At 49.4% G+C, this 23,548-nt stretch overlaps 7 protein-coding genes and 1 non-coding gene across 8 annotated transcripts; 5 read left to right on the forward strand and 3 right to left on the reverse strand.

Annotated features, from left to right (window-relative positions):
- Nucleotides 1-529: 529 nt before the first annotated feature.
- On the reverse strand, nucleotides 530-3,563 carry RhiXN_08272 (F-box protein; the record flags this gene model as incomplete). Its single annotated transcript, XM_043328088.1, has 6 exons — nucleotides 530-577; nucleotides 647-1,731; nucleotides 1,790-2,585; nucleotides 2,636-2,858; nucleotides 2,905-3,353; nucleotides 3,405-3,563. 6 exons carry the CDS (start codon nucleotides 3,561-3,563, stop codon nucleotides 530-532), a joined length of 2,760 nt encoding a protein of 919 aa, XP_043183473.1.
- A 516-nt stretch (nucleotides 3,564-4,079) lies between these two features.
- RhiXN_08273 (NADPH-dependent methylglyoxal reductase GRE2 protein) lies at nucleotides 4,080-5,504 on the forward strand (the record flags this gene model as incomplete). The annotated part of the gene is made up of 8 exons (XM_043328089.1): nucleotides 4,080-4,179; nucleotides 4,236-4,339; nucleotides 4,396-4,489; nucleotides 4,537-4,597; nucleotides 4,650-4,728; nucleotides 4,857-4,952; nucleotides 5,012-5,240; nucleotides 5,311-5,504. 8 exons carry the CDS (start codon nucleotides 4,080-4,082, stop codon nucleotides 5,502-5,504), a joined length of 957 nt encoding a protein of 318 aa, XP_043183474.1.
- Nucleotides 5,505-6,139: 635 nt separating this feature from the next.
- Nucleotides 6,140-7,564, forward strand: RhiXN_08274 (NADPH-dependent methylglyoxal reductase GRE2 protein; the record flags this gene model as incomplete). The annotated part of the gene is made up of 8 exons (XM_043328090.1): nucleotides 6,140-6,239; nucleotides 6,294-6,397; nucleotides 6,453-6,546; nucleotides 6,609-6,669; nucleotides 6,724-6,802; nucleotides 6,854-7,024; nucleotides 7,081-7,309; nucleotides 7,371-7,564. The coding sequence occupies 8 exons, from the start codon at nucleotides 6,140-6,142 to the stop codon at nucleotides 7,562-7,564; spliced, it is 1,032 nt and encodes a 343-aa protein (XP_043183475.1).
- Nucleotides 7,565-8,094: 530 nt separating this feature from the next.
- RhiXN_08275 (eukaryotic translation initiation factor 3 subunit G) lies at nucleotides 8,095-9,507 on the reverse strand (the record flags this gene model as incomplete). The annotated part of the gene is made up of 10 exons (XM_043328091.1): nucleotides 8,095-8,120; nucleotides 8,187-8,222; nucleotides 8,289-8,416; nucleotides 8,479-8,635; nucleotides 8,691-8,747; nucleotides 8,807-8,942; nucleotides 9,020-9,190; nucleotides 9,245-9,333; nucleotides 9,388-9,434; nucleotides 9,494-9,507. 10 exons carry the CDS (start codon nucleotides 9,505-9,507, stop codon nucleotides 8,095-8,097), a joined length of 861 nt encoding a protein of 286 aa, XP_043183476.1.
- A 104-nt stretch (nucleotides 9,508-9,611) lies between these two features.
- On the forward strand, nucleotides 9,612-9,693 carry RhiXN_12414. The gene has a single exon. It is a non-coding gene; the product is annotated as a tRNA-Ser (tRNA).
- A 1,243-nt stretch (nucleotides 9,694-10,936) lies between these two features.
- On the forward strand, nucleotides 10,937-12,045 carry RhiXN_08276 (uncharacterized protein; the record flags this gene model as incomplete). The annotated part of the gene is made up of 4 exons (XM_043328092.1): nucleotides 10,937-11,030; nucleotides 11,087-11,203; nucleotides 11,263-11,583; nucleotides 11,645-12,045. The coding sequence occupies 4 exons, from the start codon at nucleotides 10,937-10,939 to the stop codon at nucleotides 12,043-12,045; spliced, it is 933 nt and encodes a 310-aa protein (XP_043183477.1).
- A 1,613-nt stretch (nucleotides 12,046-13,658) lies between these two features.
- Nucleotides 13,659-16,995, forward strand: RhiXN_08277 (CHAT domain protein; the record flags this gene model as incomplete). The annotated part of the gene is made up of 3 exons (XM_043328093.1): nucleotides 13,659-13,677; nucleotides 13,735-16,148; nucleotides 16,201-16,995. The coding sequence occupies 3 exons, from the start codon at nucleotides 13,659-13,661 to the stop codon at nucleotides 16,993-16,995; spliced, it is 3,228 nt and encodes a 1,075-aa protein (XP_043183478.1).
- A 2,033-nt stretch (nucleotides 16,996-19,028) lies between these two features.
- Nucleotides 19,029-20,894, reverse strand: RhiXN_08278 (Tyrosine kinase; the record flags this gene model as incomplete). The annotated part of the gene is made up of 1 exon (XM_043328094.1): nucleotides 19,029-20,894. One exon carries the CDS (start codon nucleotides 20,892-20,894, stop codon nucleotides 19,029-19,031), a length of 1,866 nt encoding a protein of 621 aa, XP_043183479.1.
- Between the last annotated feature and the right edge of the window lie 2,654 nt (nucleotides 20,895-23,548).

Genomic DNA, 23,548 nt, shown 5'->3' on the forward strand with positions numbered 1-23,548 from the left:
ATCTGTGAGGAACACGTCAAGCCTGTGCAAAATTCAAACACGAGCGGAATGCGCAGCGTGCTCGCCTCAGATGGAGACTCCGTGGGTCCAAGAATAAACCAGCCCAATTTCCACACATTTAACCTTAATCGCAAAATTAAGCCTAGACCCAGCAATGACAACGAAGCGATCTTCCTTGAGTAAAGGATGACACGCTCCAAAATCAGGAGATATCATAAAAAGTATTACCTGTTCAAAATTTTAGCAAGGAAGACAAGTAAAAAGAAAATTACACAATTTATACAAATCCATAAGTGAGCTTAATACGTATACATCGGCATTCCGCACAAGACAGACAACAAGAGGAAGAGAGAGAACAAGAGATACCAAGCGAACAACAAATGTTGGAATCGTTAATCGAAATTAGAAGTTCTGGGCAAGTTATTCTGTGATAGTGTTGCCGCACCAAGACCAGATCCGTAGCTGCTGAACGAGGCACGCCGTCGAGACGGAATTCAAAGTGGCAGAGGATGAGAAATGGAGAGGGAGATCAAACCTGCATGACATGCATTGCGGAGACGTTTCCTCTTTCATCGCTCTGTTAAGCGACATATCATGAGTATTAAATTTAAAATATGAAAAAAGGCAAAAAAGTATCTAGACGCACCTGCATACCCAAGACCCTCTCTCCGTCAATCATAACTCCGGACAGCAAAAGTTCTTCACGGGTAACGACTTCCCGATAGGGCAAGCAACTGACAACGTCGGACTCCCAGTAGTTACTCGCTTTCAAAACGCTTGGCTCGTCCACGATACGAACTTTGTTCCCTGTCTTGTTCAGGTCGTCCTTATAGCCTCGTCGGATGCCATAGGGGTTAAAGTCCAGTACTCGAACCGGGCGTTCAAAGTTGGCTCCGCCTGGTCCGCCGTCTGGTATCCATGGGTCGATGTTACCAATAGGAACCGGAGTAGGTTCAATGTCAGGCTGAGTCATGGGCGTGGTTGATTGTTCTTGCCCGCTACTAGTCAAAATACCACTACCACTACCTTCCGCTTCCCAAACGCCCTCCCCCACTACACCCAGCGTGGCGAACCTCTGCCCATGTGAGATACACGCCCACGCAGGCATCGGCATTCGTGTTAACAAGCGGGTGATAGGCGGGGCCCAATCGTTCCATTCAAACACCCTCGGCCGATGTGTTTGTCGAGTAGGACCTTGCGCATCGGGATCCGCAAATTTCCGCAAGGCGCAGCAGTGCACGAACAAGTTGAAATATAATCGGTCAAGATCGTCTATGGGGGGCTCTTCCTCTTGTTGCTGAGGTGGCTGTTGCGGCATAACAAGTGGTTCAGGACCGTTTTGAGGGTGGAAGTGAGTTTGCGGCTGTGGTTGAGCTTGAGGTGGGGCTTGGGGCGGGGCTTGAGTTTGGGTGTGGGTATGAATAGGGGGACCATGGCTATATGCGGCTGCGGCGCCTGCGAGTCCACCACCTTCTTCACCAATAGTGGCGTCGTGAATTTGGATCTGAATCGGCTCGTGTCCGCTTGATTCGCTCGAGTGATCAAATACAGACATCAAAGGAGGCTCGGTGGGTATAGGAATGGAAGAAGGGGGCATATGGAGGTCTATCCACGGGACAAGAGTCCCTGCTGGTGGTGGGTTCGTATGCGCAGACGTGGAAGCACCGTCGTCAGAAGTTGACTCATAGGTGGTCGAGAATTGATGGTCCATCGATGATGTTGACGCACAACCTGGAAATTCATGAATCACTAACCGCGAAAAAAAAATTTAAAAAATTGCAGTACGTACTCGATGAGGTCTCCTCGCTCCGTTCTCCTTCCTCCCATGCTAATGATCCCTCATCAAGATATACCACCCCCGCAAACACACCGGAGCGAACAGGAACAAGTCCGCTCGAGAGTGCAATGATCGCTCGGTCAGGATCCGCATGGAACGCTCGGCGAGGCGCGAACCGTGTTTCCTCTTCTTGTTCTATTTCTTCTTCCTCTTCCTCCTCTTGTCCCTCTAATGCTTCTTCGCCCTCGACCGCCTTTTCCTTCCCCTTTCTCTTTTCGTCCTTTTTCAGTCCTTCGGACGCAGTATATCGCCGGAGGTCATATCGCGGCAATGGGTCGACCCGGCAAGTCATGATCCCTACGTTCCATTCCTTCTTCGGTTTTGGGAACCGTAAGAGCGAAGATAATAGCGGACGCCGGGTCAGACCGGACAGACCAGCAGGAGCAACATCGCTTGAACGGTGGTGTTCGCCGAGATGGCTGACGCAAAATATGTGGTTCCCCATGTGGAATGAACGTACGGTTACGCCGGGCCGTTGAGGTGTCCAACATGCTGGAGCGACCCGTCGTCCCGAATTATCAAACTCGAGATGGTGTGGTGCTCGGCCGATTGGAAAGTCGGCAAATGGACGGGAAGGTATGGTGTCTTGGTAGAGTGGGTTGTAAGAGGGGTGGGAAGAGGGTAAGAGATGGGCAAAAGAGTATACTCTGAGAGCGGCACCGGCTGCGCTACTTGATGGAATAAGAAATGAAGAATCAGAAAGGAATGAAAAGTCGTCGAAATGTATACCGGCCGGAGCGGGATAATCCTAGTAGCGAATTAAAACAGCAAGGGAGGTACAGAAAAAAAATTACTCACGACTATGATGTCGCCTGTACACCAGTCCCAAATCAAGAGATGAAATGCATGAGATCCCCAAAAGAGGATGCCAAGAAATGAGTTGTATATTTGAATGGTAAAGTCGGAGATAAAAACATCGGGTGGCTGAGGGTGGGCAAACAGCACAGGGAGCGTTGCCATTGGGTGAGGCTTGTTACTTGACAAGGTACGGAGATGGATTGGAATTGGTTCATCTATCGCTCTATAACAAAATGAGATTAGATCAAACTGAGAACATACGAACTGACCCTTCATGCCTGTGTCCGACCAGTACCACCAGATCTTCCTCGGGGGCGATTGTAAAATCATGAACAAGGATACCGACTCGCTCGTGTGACCACTCGGGAACAGACTGGGTGCCATCGCGCGAGGGAAAGACAATAACATCAATGGCGGCGGTAAAGTGGTGGACGTCGTCAATGTCGAACTGTCCAGTGTCAGGAAGAGTGGAGCGACCGCGAGCAAAAACTCCGCCGGCCAATTCATAGTTTGGACAGTCTCCATTCCAGGGATAATTCTTGTGTGACTTCCACTCGAGCGTGCGCCAGCCTCGGTCGATTTCTCGCAGCTGAGCTAAGCGGTCAGCGGTCGAGAGCGGACTCTCCAATCCTCCGTCCACTTGGCCCGTTGCAAACAGCTCCATCGGGTACTGGATCCGTGCTGTGTTGTCGATCACATGACGTATCTTTCTGCAAACCTGCTCATAGTCAGCCCGCTGACAACTGCACCAACAGAAGAATATGCTCACCAGTCTACAACGGATAATATCCGGCACTGGCAGACTCTCCAAGATATAGACCCAGACTTCATTGGGCAGTCGACTCGCATAGCTCGTGCTGTAGAACAGACATTGTGACCGAGTACTGTTGTTTTGTGTTTGGGGTATACGCCCAGATGGCAAAAGCATGATCACGGTCGACGTCAAGATACAGAGGCGAGCTCTCGGCGCTTGAGGGTCTAGCGCTTACCGAACGATCACCGCCAAGACCAAACCCCGACCAATCGTTTTTTGGCAAACCCAATTACATATACATTCCCAACTCGCGTGGCTTGCATATACGTACTGGGTTCTAGCTCAAGGTGTCCAGTGGAAGGGGCAAGCAAATGTCAAAGGCAAGCTGCTATGCGCGTATACGGGGACTGTGTTGATTACGGGCATTACAGACCGCGGCCCGGCCACCGCCATTGACACAAGCTCATGGCAACACCTGGGGAACCCCAATCACGACCTGGCTCACCATGTTCACGCACACTGCGTTCAACCGACTCCTCAATTAAGCCCGGACATCAATCAGTCTAGCCCGCTGCTGACCCACACCTTAATTGGTCGGTCAGACTGACCGATCAGAGCTAACAAGATTTAATTCACAGCGAGCTGGTGAGCGTTTACCAAGAAATCAACTCGTGCTAGTACCGTTCACTTATGCCTTTCATACAATCACCCGCCAAAGTCCTTCTCACAGGCGCCAATGGTTATTTCGCTATACACGCTATCAAGGACCTCCTCGATCGAGGGTACACCGGTAGGTTTGGCTTTTCTCTACCTCTCTGTAATTCTGCTTCTTATTTCCTATACCAGTGGTTGGAACTGTTCGACCAGAGCACAAAGGCGAAGAGCTAATCAAACTATTCCCCTTATACACCGGTAAACTCACTTATACAGTGGTTCCCGATATCCTCAAAGTTAGTTGAACAATCGTCTATCAGCAATACTAGAACTCACCGCACAATAATTAAAGACAGGCGCATTCGACCAAGTAATCAAAGAAGGAAACTTTGATGCCGTAGCTCACGCTGCATCACCTGTCGTCGTTCCAGGTGGCACAATCCAAGGTAGGACCATACTTCTTGTCCCTTCCACTTTGCTCACTTTTGGATAGATTTTGTCAAGCCTGCGATAGATGGAACAGTTGGAATTCTCGACAGCATCAAGGCTTACGGGTAGGTCCCGAGTATGAGAATAAAACACGCATATATTGACGGCATTCCATAGCCGAACCGTTAAACGAGTAACCATCGTATCGTCTACCGCTGCAATGAACACCTTCCAGAAGGGAGTAAAACACAACGAGGTAACACTGCTTCTCAATTTACGCCTATCTCACACTGATATGGAAATGCTCTAGACACACTGGAGCGAATTCATAATCAAACTCGTTGAACAACAGGGAAACAACGCACCTTCCATGGTACTTTACAGTTACTCGAAAACCCTCGCGGAAAAGGCCGTGTGGAATGGTGGTCCGAGAACGAGAAGCATGTCGACTGGGATTTGGTCACTATCAAGCCTAGTTTTGTACGTCCTGCCTTTTCTCCGATATTTCTTGTTTCGTGTCGTTCAAATCGGGCCCGTAGATGGTTGGTGAACCAATCCACGCGGTCACATCCAGAGACCAACTTTCATCCACGAACGAAGTTCTTTCGGCCATCTCTAAACCTCACGATGACCCAACCCAGGGGCCATGGACCATTGTCCACGTAAGAGATGTTGCTGTCATCCATTCAGCTATACTCGAGAAAAATGAACACTTGGGCGGAAGAAGAGTGATTACTGTAGGAAGTGAACCAAGCTGGCAAGATATGTGTAAGTCCCTTCCCCCACCCTTTTCTTTCTCTTTTTCTCCTGCGATTCTGGAGCTGAAATTATCGATTAGATGACGCCTTTGCTGACTTCTCCGGTGTGCCCAAGGGGAGTCCGGGTGTTGGAACCACGTCTGGCACTGGATCCCCGAGTTGGGATACCAGTTTTGCTCGTGAACTTCTTGGAAGGGACTTTATGGGTACTAAGGAGACTTTGGTTGAGACTGAACAGTATTACCGAAAGAAAGGCTGGTCGTTTTTTGTTTGAGGTGCGAATGTGACACTCAAGAGAGCAATATGAGATTGTGTACTATGGATTCGTGTGCTTGTATTCAACGTTTTGGACATTGAATAGATGGGATACGAGCCGCCAGCTACATTCTTCAGATATATAAACTAAATGTGAAGCCTCACCTCAATGAATCTGCCAAGACAAAAACCACGAGAAGTCCTATCAAAAGATAACTATATAGCTATTTTCATGCGCCAGTTGTAAAAGTGTCAAGCGATTGTATTGGTGTCACAGTAGATTGACAAACACTGACAAACAAATTGACCAGCTCAGGTCCTGGGATGGTTATAGGCGTATTACCACATTGTTTATGAGACCACCAGTAGGCAGGCAGCGTATCCCACGACTCATCCACCCGTAAAAGCATAGATGGGACAGCCATCACCAATAATGTGATAATCAATTATTATTTCAGGCTCAAACTAAGCTCGGCACGTTCACCCCCTCTTTCCAAATTAGGTCCGGGCATCGGATATAGCAGACCGGCTGCTGACCGACGAAGCCGACAACTCGTTTGGTCGGTCAGACAGACCGATCCAAGCAGTATGTATTTAACGCAATGCTCGAAGTAAGTGAATCCATACCACTCGACGAGACACTTACTATTGAACATGCCTTTTATTCAAGCCCCTGCCAAGATCCTGCTCACGGGCGCCAATGGCTACTATGCAGCACATGTCATCAAAGACCTCCTTGACCATGGATATGCCGGTAACATTTTCGGCTCTTATCTGTTCCATTAACGTTTGACCTTTCTCTGTCTAGTCGTTGGAACTGTTCGCTCCGAATCCAAAGGCCAAGAATTAGCCAAAATCTTCCCCGAGCACGCCGAAAAATTCAGCTATGCGGTAGTTCCGGATATCGTCAAGGTGTGTTTCAGTTTCATTCCTATAGAAGGCAGGCTAATAACAATGCTAACAATAGGCCGGAGCATTCGATCAAGTTATCGAGCAAGGAGGTTTTGATGCTGTTGCGCATGCCGCATCGCCAGTGGTTGTTCCGGGGGGCACATTCGAAGGTACAGTCTGACCTTTTCGTAAAGCTACTATCACAATAGCTAAGAAATAAACAAAAATGAAGATTTCGTCAAGCCAGCCATTGATGGGACAGTCGGGATTCTCGACAGTATCAAGTCTTACGGGTACGTATGCACTTCTCAAGAGAATATATGGCGCATATATTCACAGACAGGTAGGCAAACCGTCAAACGGGTAATTGTCACATCATCCACAGTGTCAGTGTATACCTCTCAAAAAGACGTCGTGCATAACGAAGTAAGCTTTCCTCTCTTCACTTTGGTCGCCCATCGTTGATTTGGGGTTCAGACGCACTGGAATGAGCCCATCATAAAACATGTTGAGGAACAAGGAGAAAAGGCGGCCTCCATTATGATTTACATCTACTCCAAAACTCTTGCTGAGAAGGCTATCTGGAAGTGGTGGTCCGAAAACAAGCAAGGCGTCAATTGGGATCTAGCAACCATCAACCCTTCGTTTGTAAGTCCTCGCCCTTTTAAAGCGCTACCTTGACTGATGAGGTTCCCGAATTAAAGATGATTGGAGCACCCATAAACGCTGTTTCCTCCCGAGATCAACTAACATCCACCAACGCGGTTCTCTCCTCCATCCTTGCCCCGCACACGGACCTGTCCGAGAGAGCATGGCCTGTCACACACGTCCGAGATGTCGCAGCCATCCACTCGGCATTGTTCGAACGTGCGGAAGACGTAAGCGGCAGAAGGGTTATCGTCGTAGGTAGTGAGCCCAGTTGGCAGGATATGTGTACGTGAATTTCCCACGCGTCGCTTCTAACCTTGGACTGCGCTGATGTTAAACACTTCAGACGACGCGCTTGCGCAATTCTCGGGAGTTCCTAAAGGGGTTCCCGGTGTAGGAACTAATCCAGATACCGGATCCCCGTCATGGGATACAACATACGCCCGTGAGCTACTTGGGAAGGAGTTTATCGGGACGAAGGATATGTTCATCGAGACTGAGGAGTATTACAGGCAAAAGGGATGGTCGTACTTTGTTTGAAGTGCAGAAGGCGTCTGTGATTCTCGTGATGAGTTAATACATGCGGTATCGATTGATGAAATTCTGTGCTTTAACACGTAAGATAATGTACAGACAGAATATGCAAACATACAATCACAACACGCTCACGAGTCGAGGCCCATAGATTCTAAAATCGATAAAGGACCTTTGAGATCAGTTTATCAAACGCGCGAGGCGGACGTGTCAATGGATGCGAAGCAGAAAACATTCTGATGGCCAAGTACCACACTGTACTTCTAGTACTGGTAGAGGGCTCACAAGGGAAGTAGAATCCAAACGGGCATCAAAAATATGTCTACGGTGTTGCGCCACGACTGTTATGTCCGTCGTGTTCTGGTATCCCTTGCTTGCACACCCATTAATCTTGTCATTAACCTAATATGGCAAGTCGAATCGCATCTAGAACATCAAAAAGCCACTCTCAACTCAATCAAATTCAGAATCCATAATCATATTCAATATGTCTCTTCCTTCATACAGATACTCGTACATCGTAAACAAGAGCCAATCTATCCAGCCCTGGGTTCTCTCGGTTCTAAAATGAACAAAGGAAAGAATCAATAAAACACTCATATATTCATTCTGGGATCTAACAACTTACGCGACCACTGGACGCTCAGAATCAGATTGTCGTAGCCTATAAACGCAAAGCACATCAGTCTAGAAGTAGAGTTGAGACGACAAGGAAGAGAAGAATGCTTACCCATGCCATGGACTTTTTGCATCGCCCTCTCCGCATTCGCCTTTTCCTCGAAACTGACAAACGCGTATCCTTTGCCGGCACCGGTTTCGCGATCCCGACCAACGTAAACACGCGCAACGCGCCCGAACCTTTAACCCAGTGTCACTAAACATCAATCAATTACAGGAGAGTGAAAAAAGCAAAATCATACTTGGAGAATAGATCGCGCAAATCGTCTTCTTGTGTATCCTCGCTAACGTTTGTAACACGCAGAGTGGGAAGGTCGTCTCTGTTGTTTCGGAACATGGTTTCTCCGCCACGGCCCGCACCAGCACCAGCACGCATAGAGGGAGGAACATATTTTCCTCCTTTGATCGCGCGCATAAACACCAGTATTGCCAGTTTGGAGCCAACTGAACTTACCAGTGGGTTGTTCAGGACGAGCAGCGGGGCCATCCTCCGGTGGAGGCATATCATCGCCTACACATACAACATCCAGTCAGACCAAGCGAACTACACGATTGGGTAACGAAACGTACTAGTACCAAGTCCAAGAGTCTCCTTGTAAGGACACTTGGTGGTAAAGTGGTCTCCCTGGCAAACACGACACAAAATCTTCTTGCCACCAAGCGCAGCACGGGCGGCAGCATCTGGATCGGGTTCAGGTTCCGAGTTCTATACAAGGAAATAAAAGAAAAGTCAGTGAGATATCATCCGTGGCAAATAATAAATCAAGTGGCAATAAATCGAACCTTGGGTCCAGCGCTCAACTTTAATCCCAGTGCCTCTCCGACCGTTGTAGTAGCACGATCCGGGCCTGGCTTGTTACCCTTTTCGTTCCCAAATTTGACCCATTGTTTGCGTTCAGCTGTGGCGTGATCGACGAGGGCTTTTTTGAGTGTGCGTTTTATGCGGCGGGTCGTCTGTATGTGGAATGAGAGTGCGTGGTTTCTAATCGAGGAAAAGATGGATCTTACTTTAATGCGCTTTCCCTCTTCGTTTGTGCTGTATTCGATAATAGTACGGATTCCATTCTCGTCTACGGTATCCGAGTTCTGTGGCAAGTCTACAAGGAGGGTCAAGGGCCGCTCTGGGGTATCTTATGTCTGGCCACACTTACCACTGAATTCGTCAACGTCATCTGCCCAAGAGGCCTTTGGAGGTGCTCTGATTCACAGAAATATTATTCTTCATGAAAGAAATCGCAAGCAGCAATGGAGACGTACGCTACGGCTGCCATGATGGTCAAGTGTGGGTGATCGTCGTAAATTGTAGAGTGGACCCTGATTAGTCACGTCTCTAATCTGACAGCCAATCTATTGTATGCTCCGGGCCCAATGACAAGACGGCTTAGCAAAGTGGTTACTGCGATTGATTCGAAATCAATTCCTCTCTGAGGGCGTAGGTTCGAGTCCTACAGTCGTCGCTCGGTTTCATTTTTCTTCGGGATCGAGGGGGGCTTGATTGCAATCATATCCGGAACCCGCGGACTTGGAGATCATGATCGCTCTTCTACTTGTTTGTTGATATCTTAATTGTGTGTCATCCATACATGACGGCGGCGTTGATAGACTTGGGGCTGGGGGCTCTTGTTGGGTCGTCCACCCTTGAGACCAAGGCGTGTGTCAATATGCCATCTAATAGATAACCAAAGCGGTAGACAAGACTTGTCATTCACTGGTTACGCTCACGAGCTAATTCCTACTCACAAGGGGTCCCCTCACGGTCTGAGTTCAAAGGATGCAATTAATTCGAAGTCTGATCATGGAATGAAGCCGAATGAAAGCTCACTTGCCGTTTGACCCCCCAGATCTCATAGACCAATACAACAGTAATGATAATCAGGCACAACATGAGAGAGAAGACTGAATCTATGACACACACACACGGATAAATGTATTAATATTATAAACACCGCTTCCATTCTATACACTCTGAACACCCATACATCCGCTTTTGTGATAATCATTCAGGCGGGGCGCAGCGACCCAAGAATTAGCCAGGAATGCTTGTTACATGTTCAAGCGTGGGCGGAAGAAAGGAGAACACACTCGTGTGTATCAGGAACTTGAGAAGACTGGTCAAGAATAGAGTCCGTGAAGAGACCTGGACACTGCCCGTCGTGGCCCAAGCGCACGATGTTTGTGCATGTCGTGCTATGGTCATAGCCTCCCTCCCCTTCAGTCAGGACTACCTGCCACGACGCATACACCACCCAGCTCGAATGTTGATACTTCCCACGAGGACGAGATTAAGCTTTTATATTTTATCGATCGACGTGGTGTCCACACCTCATCGTCCTCACGGTCGGATTCCTTATCCGGAATTTGCACTCATGGCTTATTGTCCGGATTGATCAGAATCGGGGACAGGACCCTGAGCCAAACATGGGAGGCTCACTGTCCGGTACTCATCAACTGCATTGTCGTGCACAATAGATTCATCAAGGTCATAGCCAGCTGTGTATATTACAGGTGTTAAATAGGTGAGGCATCACAGGGAAGATCTCTTCAACGTCCCCCGAACGCTCTCCCCTGCCCTGCCCTTGCCGTAGCCGTAGTCGTACCTGCATCGATCACAAGCCAGGCCCAGTCTATTGTCTGTGTCTCAGATCGAGTCTGCTTATTATCCGCCTCACCGCACCTACTCTTCCCGCATCTCTGTTCACCATGGTCGGTCAGGCATTCTTCGCACTCAAGCACAAGCTTTTCCCCTCGTTCGAGGCGAAGAGGTATCATTTGCAGTTCAGGCATGCTGCGCTCGGTGCGTCGAATTAATTTACCACTTGATTAAAATTTCACTAATTTTATGATACTTAGTGTTGATGATGCTCACATGCGCCTCCTTCACTCTTCCTGCCTACCATCAGACGATGCCTTTTGAGGATTCAGACTACTTTGGATCCCCCGAATTGCCTGTCGAGAGCTCGTATGCCCGTAAGCGCCAGTTCATCCGGTTCTGCCCATAACTCTCATCGCTCACTCTTATCAAATAGGCATCCATCGCTTTGTGGGCGGTATCTTCTACTACAACATCGTCGTCTCCTTCTGGATCGCCTTTTGCCTCTGTGCCGAGGGCATTCTACAACGTTCGTCGCCGGTCTGGTACGAGTTCGCCTGGGTGGGCCTTACCATCGTTGGAGAGCTCGTCTGCCTCGGCCTCATGGCCTCGAGCCGCCCCGATGCATGCGACTACCACTTTGGCATTGACCGCACCTTACCCCTCAACGGCAAGTTCACTCCTCAAAACTCGATCACGAGTCTCTGCTCCAACTGGCGAGGAATGACCGGACTGTTGGCTGCTATCGCTGCGCTTTGTGAGTTGCATCCTCGCCATAGGTTATATAAGATTGAAAACTAATTCCGATTCGATCCTAGTCGTCCTGCATATGACTTGGCACATTATTATCGCTGCCCGTTACATGCGTGTCCGCCCTGGCTACCTCACCAACCCCATCCCCGACTACCGCTGGACCCTCACCCGCGCTCTCGACCGCCTCGAGCCCCAATCCCCATCCACTGACGTCGAAAAAGCCGCCGCCGCCAAGGAAAAACAACTCGAGACGACCTCGAGCGATTTCACGTCTAGGGCGACCGACTCGGTATCTTTCCCGCTCACCCCCACATCCGAAGACTACTCTAACTTTTCCCGGTTGCCGGCCAACCCCAAGCCCGTGATCCTCGAACAGAGCACGGTCACGAGGAGCGATACGAGTTCGATCGTCGAGGCCGAGGGAGCGGGCAAAGTCCACGCGCCGTTTTCGTATGACTCCAAGTAAAAAGCTCTGAACAGTTGTTTACTTTATGTTTATGCCTTGGTTTCGCTTCGGTTTTTTGTCTTTTCTGGGTTACGGTGGCTGCGGGGCCTCTTTTTCACTTGTATACTCACACTCACACACATACACACCTTCGATCCTTACGTTCTTTTTTATCAATGTTTTTCTATTAACTTGGCTGTACTTGGAACAATTTGTGTCAATAGCATTCGATGAATTCCTCCGCATTTGTTCGTGCTCAAGAGTGAAGGACGTGCTACTCAGCCGAGATACCACTGAGTCGAGATGTTTCAAAACAACTGCGATGCTGGGAAGGGATCGTGGACTAGAACTCAAAAGCCACATGGATTCAACGACTGAAGAAATTTGTATAAAACCCGCCACTTTGTTTCTGCAGGGCCTTAAGCTTGAGGTCCCTCCCTGGATATCAAGTGCGACGTTCAAGTCGACTGCAATAAAGTACAGTAAGTCGTGTATAGGGCGTTTCCTCATCTCAGCGCTTACCTGTTCCGAGAACCCAGCGGCGTTCAAGTCCTAACATACCAGTTATTGGTTACGTTCTGGGTCACAACTTGCTCTTGTGCATATATTATACCTCAAAGCACCGAATGATCACAGGTCACCTACCCTTAGCGCACGTACGGAGCATTCGGTCACTCGCCAAGGCTGAAAAAGGAGAGAGCTCAAAGGTTTGGTGCTACTACTGGGCACAATTCCCTTTTAACTTTTTTTTCAAACTTTAGATTTGAGAAGTTGTGTTGTGTATAACCGTGCTGGAGTGGTGGGTTGCTGACCCTTGGCGGGGGGGGGGGGGGAGTTGCAGCGCCAAACAACCGCAATCTAATTGCGGTTATATATCTTCTACTACTGCGGGTGCCCTCCAGCTCCTCGGGCACAGGATTCATCGGATACGGTAGACAAAGATGGCACATTCAAGGAAATTCGGAGCCTGAAGTGTGGATTTTATTTAACCAAAGAAGCCACAGGTTATGAAAATGGCCTTAAAAGCGTAGGCATGCCTCACACGCATGTATGTATATACTGGGTATGGGGGCGCTTGCTACTAGTTTTTAGGCCACGAAGGCCTCGGATCAGCCCATATATCACTCGTCCGTTGGTATATAGACATCCATAAAGAAGCAGAGCCTGGCGAGATCCACGACCACTGTGCCACTGAGTCCTCCCCCCTGGTGAGCTGTGGGGCCTTGGTCTATTCAAACGCAATCCAGTGCCCCCAAACGATTGCACTGCCTACTATCATTCTCGCCCATAGTCCTTCCATAGATAACTCCATTGACTCGACGTATCATCTTCTGTTCATTAGCAAGGCCGAATATTAAGGGTTTGACGCCAGCTTTGGATTTCTTGGCGGTTGCGGGGTAACTTCTGGGAAAGTTGCACAATGGGGGCGCTATCGAATGCATGGAGGACAATAACCATATATATTCGGGTTAAATATGTGAGTGATATTATTGAAAGAGAGAGCTACAGTGATGTACGGCAAGGCTGACTATAGACCAAAGGAAAGCGTCAAAGGTGCATTTGGACGTATTTTTAACAGTAGCGAACAAAAGGCAAATACACTGAGGAGAGTAGATTCGGTTACACGTTCTCAGATGCCGGTGGCCGATTTGGGTGAGCATTGACACACTTATAAAATACTTTTTTGCCCACTTATGCTCGGCTTCATAGCGCACGAAAACCTGTTTCAGTTGGGTGTGTCCCATTTTGACCAATTTCAAGATCTAGGCAGGCCCGATGATATCGAAAAAGCAATAGAATGCTTTTCTCGTGCACTCGAACTGACCCCCGACGGTCATCCTCGCTTGTCAGACCTACACGCTAATCTGGGTGCATCCTACGGCAGTCGATATAGGCGCTTTGGTGAAATCTCCGACCTCCATAAAACGATCGAATCCGCATCCCGTGCACTTGCGATCACTCCCAGTGGTCATCCAGACTTGCCGAACCGACATGGTAATCTGGGCACGATATATACTGATCGATATCGACGCCTCGGCGAAATCGCCGACCTCGAAAAATCAATCGAGCACAGGTCGCGTGCCCTCACTCTCACTCCTGAAGGCCACCCGGACTTGCCGCGCCGTCATGCTGGGCTAAGTGTGTCATATAGCGATAGATATCGACGTTTTGGCGAGCTCGCCGACCTCGAAAGGGTAATCGAATGCCACTCTCGTGCAATCGCACTCACTCCCGATGGTGACCCGAATCTGCCAGACCGACACGCTGCGCTAGGCGTGTCGTACAGCGATAGATATCTGCGTCTCGGTGAAATTGCCGACCTCGAGAAAGCAATCGAATGTGACTCTCGCGCTCTCGCGCTCACCCCAGATGGTCATCCGGACTTGCCCGACCGGCATGCTAGTTTAGGTGTCTCATACACCGATCGATATCGACGCCTGGGTGGACTCGCCGACCTCGAAAAAGCCATTGAATGCGACTCCCGTGCACTTGAACTCACTCCCGACGGTCACCCGGACTTGCCAACAAGGCATTCTGCGCTGGGTGCATCGTACAGTGATCGACATCAACGCCTTGGTGAGCTTACCGACCTCGAGAAAGTAATCGAATGCCACTCTAGCGCGCTCGCGCTTACTCCTGATGGTCACCCGGACCTGCAAGACCGACACACTAATATGGGTGTCTCATACGCTGATCGATATCAACGTCTTGGTGAAATTGCTGACCTTGAGAAAACAATTGAACATTACTCTCATGCACTCGCACTCACTCCCGATGGCCACCCAGACTTACCGGACCGACATGGTAACCTAGGCACGGCATATAGTGATCAATATCGGCGCCTCAGTAAAATCGCCGACCTCGAGAAATCAATCGAACACAATTTGCATGCCCTCACTCTTACTCCTGAAGGTCATCCGGACTTACTGGGACGACATGCTGCACTAGGCGTTTCATATAACGATAAATATCGGCACCTTGGCAAACTCGCTGACCTCGAGAGTGCAATCAAATGGCAATCCAGTGCACTCACACTCACTCCTGATGATCATCCAGGCATGCCAGATCGGTATAGTAATCTGGGCTTGTCATACGGTGATCGATATCGGCACCTTGGCGAACCCCTCGACCTTGAGAAAGCGGTGGAATACCACTCTCGTGCACTGGAACTGACTCCCGATGGACACCAGCAATTGTCTTTTAGGCACTACAATCGGGCCACATCTTGCCATGAACAATATCAGCGCACAAATGACCCTTCACATTTAGATATTTCGCTCCGTTCCTTTCGCAGAGCTTCCCAGTTACTCAATGGGCCACCGCGTGATGTGTTTAAAAACGCTCTTCGCTGGGCAAACCTTGCGTCTAAGCACAGCTATCTCGACTGCATGGAAGCCTTCCGTTCCACGATCGATCTTCTGCCTCATTTTTTATGGCTTGGCTCTAAGACCACCCAACGATACTATGATATATCCATAGCTGAAAACCTGGCTCTGAAGGCGGCCTCTGCTGCCATACTATCATCCGAGTATGCGTTGGCGCTCGAATGGCTCGAGCATGCGCGATGCGTAGTCTGGAATCAGAGCCTTACGCTTCGATCCCCTGTAGACGTACTTCACGCCTCTCATCCCGACCTTGCTACTCAGCTCCAGTCAATTTCTCAACAGTTACATCATGTCAACTCTCAACCCCCGTCATCTCAGTCGGCTGCAGATACTCCCGAGCGTCGCCATCGCCTAGCTAGGGAATACAATGATCTAGTAGCCCAGGTACACAAGCTACCAGGATTCGAGAACTTTCTTCTTCCGACACAGACCAACGAGTTAATCAAAGCGGCTCGAAATGGGCCTATTGTTGTTATTAATTGCGGAGAAGATCGCTGTGATGCACTACTAGTCATGCCAGGAAGTAGTGAAATTGCTTGCATTCCTCTTCCTGGATTTACTGGTGCGAAGGCCAAGCGCACTCGCATTGAAATGGACAAATCGATCAGGAATAGACGATCAAGTGAACGTGGCATAGAGCGCCGACCGCTACAAGAGGAAGAGCTCGACTTTCAAAATGTACTCGCAGACCTTTGGTATGAGATTGTGAAACCAGTGCTAGACTTTCTTGGGTACACGGTATGCTCAGCTAGCTGAAATGAACTTTACGTCGTTCACCATGTCTTTGTAGCATGAAAGTGGTTTAGAACCCAAAAGTATGCCGCATATAACATGGTGCCCAACTGGCGCACTATCATTCCTCCCTCTGCATGCTGCCGGAGACTACAGCCGGCCACAATCAAGGGTGTTCGACCACGTCATATCATCTTACACCCCCACCCTTACTGCTCTTCTCTCCTCGTCTTCCAGTGCGTTGTATCGCACCTCCCGGGTGCTTATCGTAGGCCAAGAAGCTACACCAGGTCATCAGCAGCTGCCAGGAACTAAGCAGGAGCTCGAGTGTATTGTGCGTCACATGCAAGGAAGGGTCGGATACTCGCAGTTGTTGGGAAACCAAGCAACAAAGACGGGCGTGCTCGATGCGATGGAGGAGCATAACTGGGTTCATCTCGCTTGCCATGCCCACCAGAACGCTCATGATCCGACCGAGAGCGGGTTCTTCCTACATGATGGCACCTTGGAACTAGCGTTAATCAATCAGCGTTCGCTGAAAAATAAAGGCCTAGCATTCCTCTCGGCTTGCCAGACGGCCACAGGAGACGAGAAGCTGCCTGACGAAGCAATACACCTCGCATCAGGCATGCTGATAACAGGATATTCGAGCGTGATTGCTACAATGTGGTCGGTGTACGATGAGGACGCGCCAATGGTGGCCGACAGGGTGTATGCACAGCTGATGAAAGACGGAAAGATTGGAAACGGAGAAGCCGGGAGAGCACTACATGGCGCGGTGGCGGAGCTGCGGGACAAAGTTGGAGAAAGGGAGTTTAGCCACTGGGTGCCTTATATCCATATAGGCTCGTAGGTATACGGTGACAAATATAAAGGGCAAGAAATATATGTAAATGCTGAGATATGGTATGAAGTAAATGTATGAAACCTAAAGTAATATATTAAACTCAGTGCTAGTTATTAATTCAACGTCGCACGATGTCATTGATCTGATTGCTGCATTGATGACCCCAATTGAGGTATCCACAGGGTTGAACTTGTGAGGTGAATTTGTACAAAAAGAAACCAAAACAAGACCAGTGGCCTCGGAATGGGCTGCTTCTAATGAACAACACGACAGCCGTTTGCATATCACTTGGCAGTGAGTTTAATTTCGAGTACCTCTGGCTTGCAGTGGGCCCGTGGAAATGGGACTTGCCGAAGGACGGATACGTGAAAAGGTTGGGCGGAAAGGATATACTCCGTACGAACTGACGAATCGGGAAGACTCTCGCAAGCCGCTATGACTCCACCGTTGTCACGCTAACTTTGGTGGCTTGTATTATACTGGTATTTAGAGCTCAATAGGAATGCTGAAGATTGTTCTGGAGTCGCCCAATGTCCAACATCGAGTGTGTACCGAGTAGTTCGTCGCTTTCGCAAGCACGGTACTATTGATTGGCCCCATCGCTTGAACAGTCGCCCTCGAATCTTGTCCGCCAAGGGTGAAAGTTACGTGTTATCCCTGCTACAAGCCCTACCATGTCTTTATCTCGATGAGTTGCAGCACGCATTGCTGGCCTATCAAGAAGTTGATGCCTCGCTTGCGACAATTACCAGTGTGCTTGTTTCGACTGGTTACTCTCGAAAATCAACCGTGTGTGAACCACTTGAGCGAAAAGAAGCTCTGCGGGCAGATGCATCAGCCTTCTAATGGGTTGATGAAACTGGTGTTAATGATCTGATCGAGCAGCGCAATTATGGTTATGCTCCCATCAGCAACCACTGTGTCAAACGCTCCCTCTTTCACCACGGAGTGAAATATTCGGCACTCCCAGGAATCTCAGCAAAACTAAAAGTGTCATTAGCTATAATTGGGTGTAATGAAATAGGGGGGAAAGATCATGGTATTGTGGTGTCATGAGGGATCATTGTATGCCATGACGCCACGATCTCCCCCCCTGTTTTATTCTACCTTTGGTCTTTGCAGAGGAGAATAATGGCGGAAACACAAGCTACTAATAGTAGATCATGATTGAACTAATGGAATTTTCTAATTGTGCCCGGCTTCAACACAACCTACAAATAGCCCAAAGCCCCCCAAAAGAAATGCACCGCCACCTAGGATGTAATTGAGCTCCACCTCCGTCAAATCCTCATCGAACTCTGTGAAACTCTGTATATAGATTCTATAGCGTACTAAGAACATACTTTATTAGTGGCTCTAAGCGGCATGTACTCGCGGCTAGGAGCCGGAATACTTGCATCTCAAAATCAGTCACGGGTGCAATACTTTTTCGGGATAGTGTATAGACACCGCACTTATCTTTAAAAGTAGCTGACCTCCTATAAGAGAACAATGACAAAAGTGAAAATCATGACCTCCTATTCTTCCTTTCAATTTGATTTGAACAATAGCCATATCCCAATTAATTGTTAAGTCCACTGACGGCAAACTGCAACAGACATCAACACTATACCAATTCGCGAAGCCACCACACCTCCTTGCATCCTACAATAGCCAAGCGAAACGAGGAAAGGGCATAGATCATAGCAGCTTTAATTATTGGACACTACCGTACATTTGATCAATAAAAAGGCGCCTAGAAGTAACACTGAGCAATGGACTTGAAGTCCAGAGCATTCAGAGACCCAAGGTCAAATCGCACGATCAGCTCTCCAAACGAAATCAGCTTGGCACTTTTCATGCTTTTTAGGCACAAAGTAAAAATATAAAGCAACTATGAGTACATTCGAGCCCAAAAGGTATAAATGATACAGAACATAACGGATACTCGACATAGCTTGAAGTACATAAGAAAAGCAACTATACAAAAATTAGTATACTTTTGGTGCATTCTTGACCTACGCACACTCACCAATAGGTCCATAGAAACACCAAGTCGATCAACCCCACACCATGTGAATCTCAACGTCATCCGAGTCGTACCCTTCATCACCAACTTCGGGTTCGTCCATCCCTTCCAGACCCAGACCCAAAGCTCCAAGGTCTTCATCATCCTCCACAGCCTTTGCGTCAAGCTCGCCCGAATCGTCACGAACCGTCATCTCCGCATCCTCGTCATCCTCCTCGTCCTCCGTTTCGCTATCGAGGTCAGCAGCCCCGCGCCACGGGGCTCCATCGACGGCGCCAAACGACCACGACTCGTCGAGAGGCTTACGCAAGTCCCATCGCGCCATCCATTTCTTCACTCGGCTCGCGACAGTCTTGACCCGTGGTGCGTCAGGGTGCGAGGGATCGGTTTGGTACAGGAATAGCTCCGTGGGGAGAAGGTGAGCTGGTGCCGGGCATCCGGTGGTATCGAACGGAGGGTTAAAATAGGGGAGATATCGAGCCGAATGGTGGGAGTACGCGTCTGTGGGTTGTTCAAACTCGATTACACGACCGAGGGCGACGCATAGTACGAGTACACCAAAGCTATATGCGTCTGCAAGCTGTCCGTCCGGGATGGTTGGTTCTACCGGCGGGGCGGGTAAAGTTTTACGCTGAGGCAGCTTTGGTCTCGTACGGCGCGGAACGGGTATGGGGAGAACCTTTGAGTTTGTGCTAGCAGATTCGACCGGTGAGGTAAGCGAATCGGGTGAGGTAGGTGAATCGGGTGAAGAGTCGCGTTCTTGGGTTCCGGCCGACAGGGATGAAACGGAGGAAATAGACGAAGACAATGATGGCGGATCGACATCAAGGCTGGATGGGAGTGTCCCGGACGTGGCCGTAGGAGTGCACGGGGTGGTGCAGGAGGCTGGAGTATGAGTGCCCGAGGGTGGAAACCGCGAGGCAACGGTGGCCCGTGGCGTATTCTCGCCGCTTGCGGCCGCGCGACCTCGGCTTTTGCTTCGACTTCGCCGCTCATGTACGACTGCGGCGCCCCGCATCGCTCGATCCCATGCCCTCGTCACCTCGGGTGCACAAAACGGGCGAGCGCAAGGTGCCGGGTATTCATGTTTGCCAACTGCGGTACTACGCCCAAAATCGATTAATTTGGCACGGCCAAAGGCACGTCCATGCAAAGCCCGTGAGGGAACAATGAGGACGTTGAGTGTGTTGATATCGCCATGGGTAAGACCGAGAGAGTGAACGAAGCAAAGGGCTGAAAGTACTTCGTCGCACCAGACCAGTCGTTCCTGCTCCGACACAACTGCTCTGGCTGTTCTGAACGTCGAAACGGCCCCTCCAGGAATGGTACCCTCGAGCATGGCGCTGAGCGCTAGTCTGTCTTCGGCCGCCCGACCCAGGGTAATTCGTTCAAATAAGGTTGCTCCATCGATCCATTCTAGGACAATCCCAAGTCCGTCGATCGCACCTACAAATCCGACAATGTTCGGATGTGCGCCTGCTGCAGCTACGGTGCGCAAGACACGGAGCTCGGCGGCAAATTGGCGAGCGACGTCGGCGGCGTTGGTGACTCGCGTGCCGTCGACATGAAGCGTTGCGATCGCAGGTCGCTTGAGAACTGTCTTGTGGATTGTGCTGCTCGAGCCAGGGGCGAGATCGACTATCGGTGAGGTAGGAAAACCGTCATTGGTGGGGAGAAGGAGGGACCGAGTTTGAATGCGGTTGAGTCCAGTCCATTGGGGTGCATGTGGTGGTGGCGGAAGGGCAGCTAGTCGGGTCTCGAGAGGGGGGTTCGGGGCACGTGTGACTGTTGGAAGCGTAAGAACATGAGAGAATAGCGTAGAGGGATTTGCATAAGGATCGGTGTGAGGCGCGCGGCGGGTAGGGAATCGTCGTGCTCCAAACGCAGGTCGTTGCATCCCAGGCGTCCGTTATTCGGGGGGAAATTGGGAGAGAGCCAGGGCGGTGGTGGGGCTCCCTATATTTAATGATCAGACAGAGCACGTTCGTGCCCTGAATTTGATCTCAGTACGTGTTGAGGAGACGTCGCCAAGTGACGTCCCCGGCTCAATCTCGACGATCCCACGTTCGATCTGCTTCGATGTCAACCTTTTCGCTGGATTTACGCGTAAGATGCGACGCTAAAGAAGCCGCCCAGACTCGGTATACGAGTATATATAATCGCCTAGCCATGGCACGTAGCGCCAAGCCGCATACAAGGTCTTCTAATTCGCCCGACTTCCACCTTTGTCATCCAAGCAGACAACCACGTCTTTGTCGTCTCGGGCACTCCCGCGTTGTCCCCCGCCACCTGTGGTTTAGGTCTGTCAGCTGACGACACGATCTCATTTCGAAACTATTTTCGGGGGCGGACTTTACGCCCAGACTCCGGCCCGGTAAGCAGAACCTCAAAGCCAGTCCGGGTTACTCCCTGAGTGATAATCACGCGCATCAAGCATTTTCAACATTTCATCCTACGAGGCCTCGAATGAGCGATGTGTAAAGCAATAACAGCTGGCCTTTGCCTAGCCGCGACCATGCTTACCTGCGAGTTCTTATCGCATAGCAAAACTTTACTCGTGTGTTCAAGGTGTTCGTCGGCAAAGAGTCAGTGCCGCGAACAGTGCCCCTGCAGGGCTTGGCGAGTGCATTAAGATAAGAGTGATGTTCATAACCGGGGTGGTTATCCTATCTGTCAGTGGCATGTTTTGCACTTATCGTGTACGTCTAGTTTAGATAACGAACTGATCACAACGGGTGTATCAGGTTACGCCAGCTCTAAAGGGTTCACACATCAGAGTATCCAAAGAGTACTATCCCGTAAAAAGACCTTCAGCGCACCCATATTTAGCGAGCTAAGGTCTTCGTCCATCTAGGACTACACAACCTCATAATGTTCGAACATTCTTGATATATCAGGTATCATTTATATACAATTTGCTGGGAGCTTAGCGTTGGAAGCCCTAGCTGCGGGTCCCCGCACACGTCATCTACCGTCTCGTTCACTGATAATTAGTGGAGCCATAGTTAGGCTGTTGAGGTTGCTGGTGAGTGGCGACATAGAGGGGCTCGTAATGACCATTTCCAACATCTGAGCGCAAATTTATAGTCAGTATGGTGCACACGCTACATGATCAACGTGGATAACGGAAGCGCGGAGGACGTCGACTAACGGGGTAACCACCCTATGGAGTCAGGAACTACACTTACATTGGAACCCTCCAGCACCGTATCTCTTCTGCCTCCATGCGACGCCAGATTAGGTAAAAGGCATGGATATGACCAGGCAGGTAGCCAAGTCTACGTTCAAGTTATGATTAGTCTTCCTTATTCGACTTCAATAAGCATTACGTCTTACATAGTCTAACGGAGGAACGTGGGGTTAGCAATCATGCTCCACTTTACATGCAGTGCACATACCAAGCATAGGTTAATCAGCAAGTCGCAACTGCATCCCGACATGATCGCCACCGCAGCAGGCGGGAAGATAATCGTAACCTAGGCGAATGTAAATAAATCTAAAAACTCAAATCCGTCAAGCGGTTTACGCACAAGAATGAGAATGATATCGGATCCCTTTACCATGTTGGCTAGTGGAAGTTCGTAATTCAAGAGGTTGTGGTTGTGGTTGAGGTCAAAGGTGAAGGGCGGCTGCGGTCTGGTTTCTCAATGCATGACGTCCAAGTGTCATTATATAATCATGGATCCTAAGCGCCGTCGATGAAAACAAAGCCCAACTCCGTCGATGGGTCCAGACAGGTTTGTCGATGCTCATTCTACATCGTAAAAGGATTACGGACAGAGCGCTCGGGACTCTGCCCACCGCCGTTGGCTGACAAAGCGAAAGTCGTGCCAAGCATAGGATTGGCTTAATCACGATTCAATGCGGGGGACCGCCAAGACACAGTTTGGCGATGCGAACCGCAACACAGTGATACGCCGAGATCGATAAAGCTAACCGTAGCCCATTCTAAATTTAATTATCGTATGCTTTCGTTTGATAGAAGTGAAATATGTAAAAAGAGGGTGTCTGAAATTCTCTGAAAGCCATCGAGGCAAACTTCGATAACCCTAATTTTAGCATATTAATTGACCAGGCTGTAAACGCCGTTTGATCAAACATACCGAGTCTAGATCCGGGTCGGGGAAGATCCGCTTAGGTCTAAGACTTTCCGCCCTTGATGTGGGCGAACAAGCGTCGGGAGCCATTGTCGCTTCAAAGTTCGATGATCATTACCGCATTTAGCGAGTTGATTTTTGATCCAATTGCGCGAACGGTCGTCTTTATGTCTACTCAACCTTTCCAGCCTTTGGACGTGACTGGGATACTTATTAAGGGCTGTATGTGTGGAGGTTATAGATTGGCTACGCCCATGTATAAATTGATGTGTAGGCGTGTCCTATCTCCAACCTGATACTTCTGGTACAAATGCTAGTGTCTACTTTTAAGAGATGCGTAGCTAACGCCATGATTGTACTGCCTTACGTGTGCGAAAACAATATTTGCTCAAGTTGCGTGAGCAGCGGGAAAATTGGATATGAGCCATATTTCAGGGCGGCTTAGTAGAATAGA

The sequence above is a fragment of the Rhizoctonia solani genome, chromosome 10 (genome assembly GCF_016906535.1).
Source record: "Rhizoctonia solani chromosome 10, complete sequence".
Classification (NCBI taxonomy): Eukaryota; Fungi; Basidiomycota; class Agaricomycetes; order Cantharellales; family Ceratobasidiaceae; genus Rhizoctonia; species Rhizoctonia solani.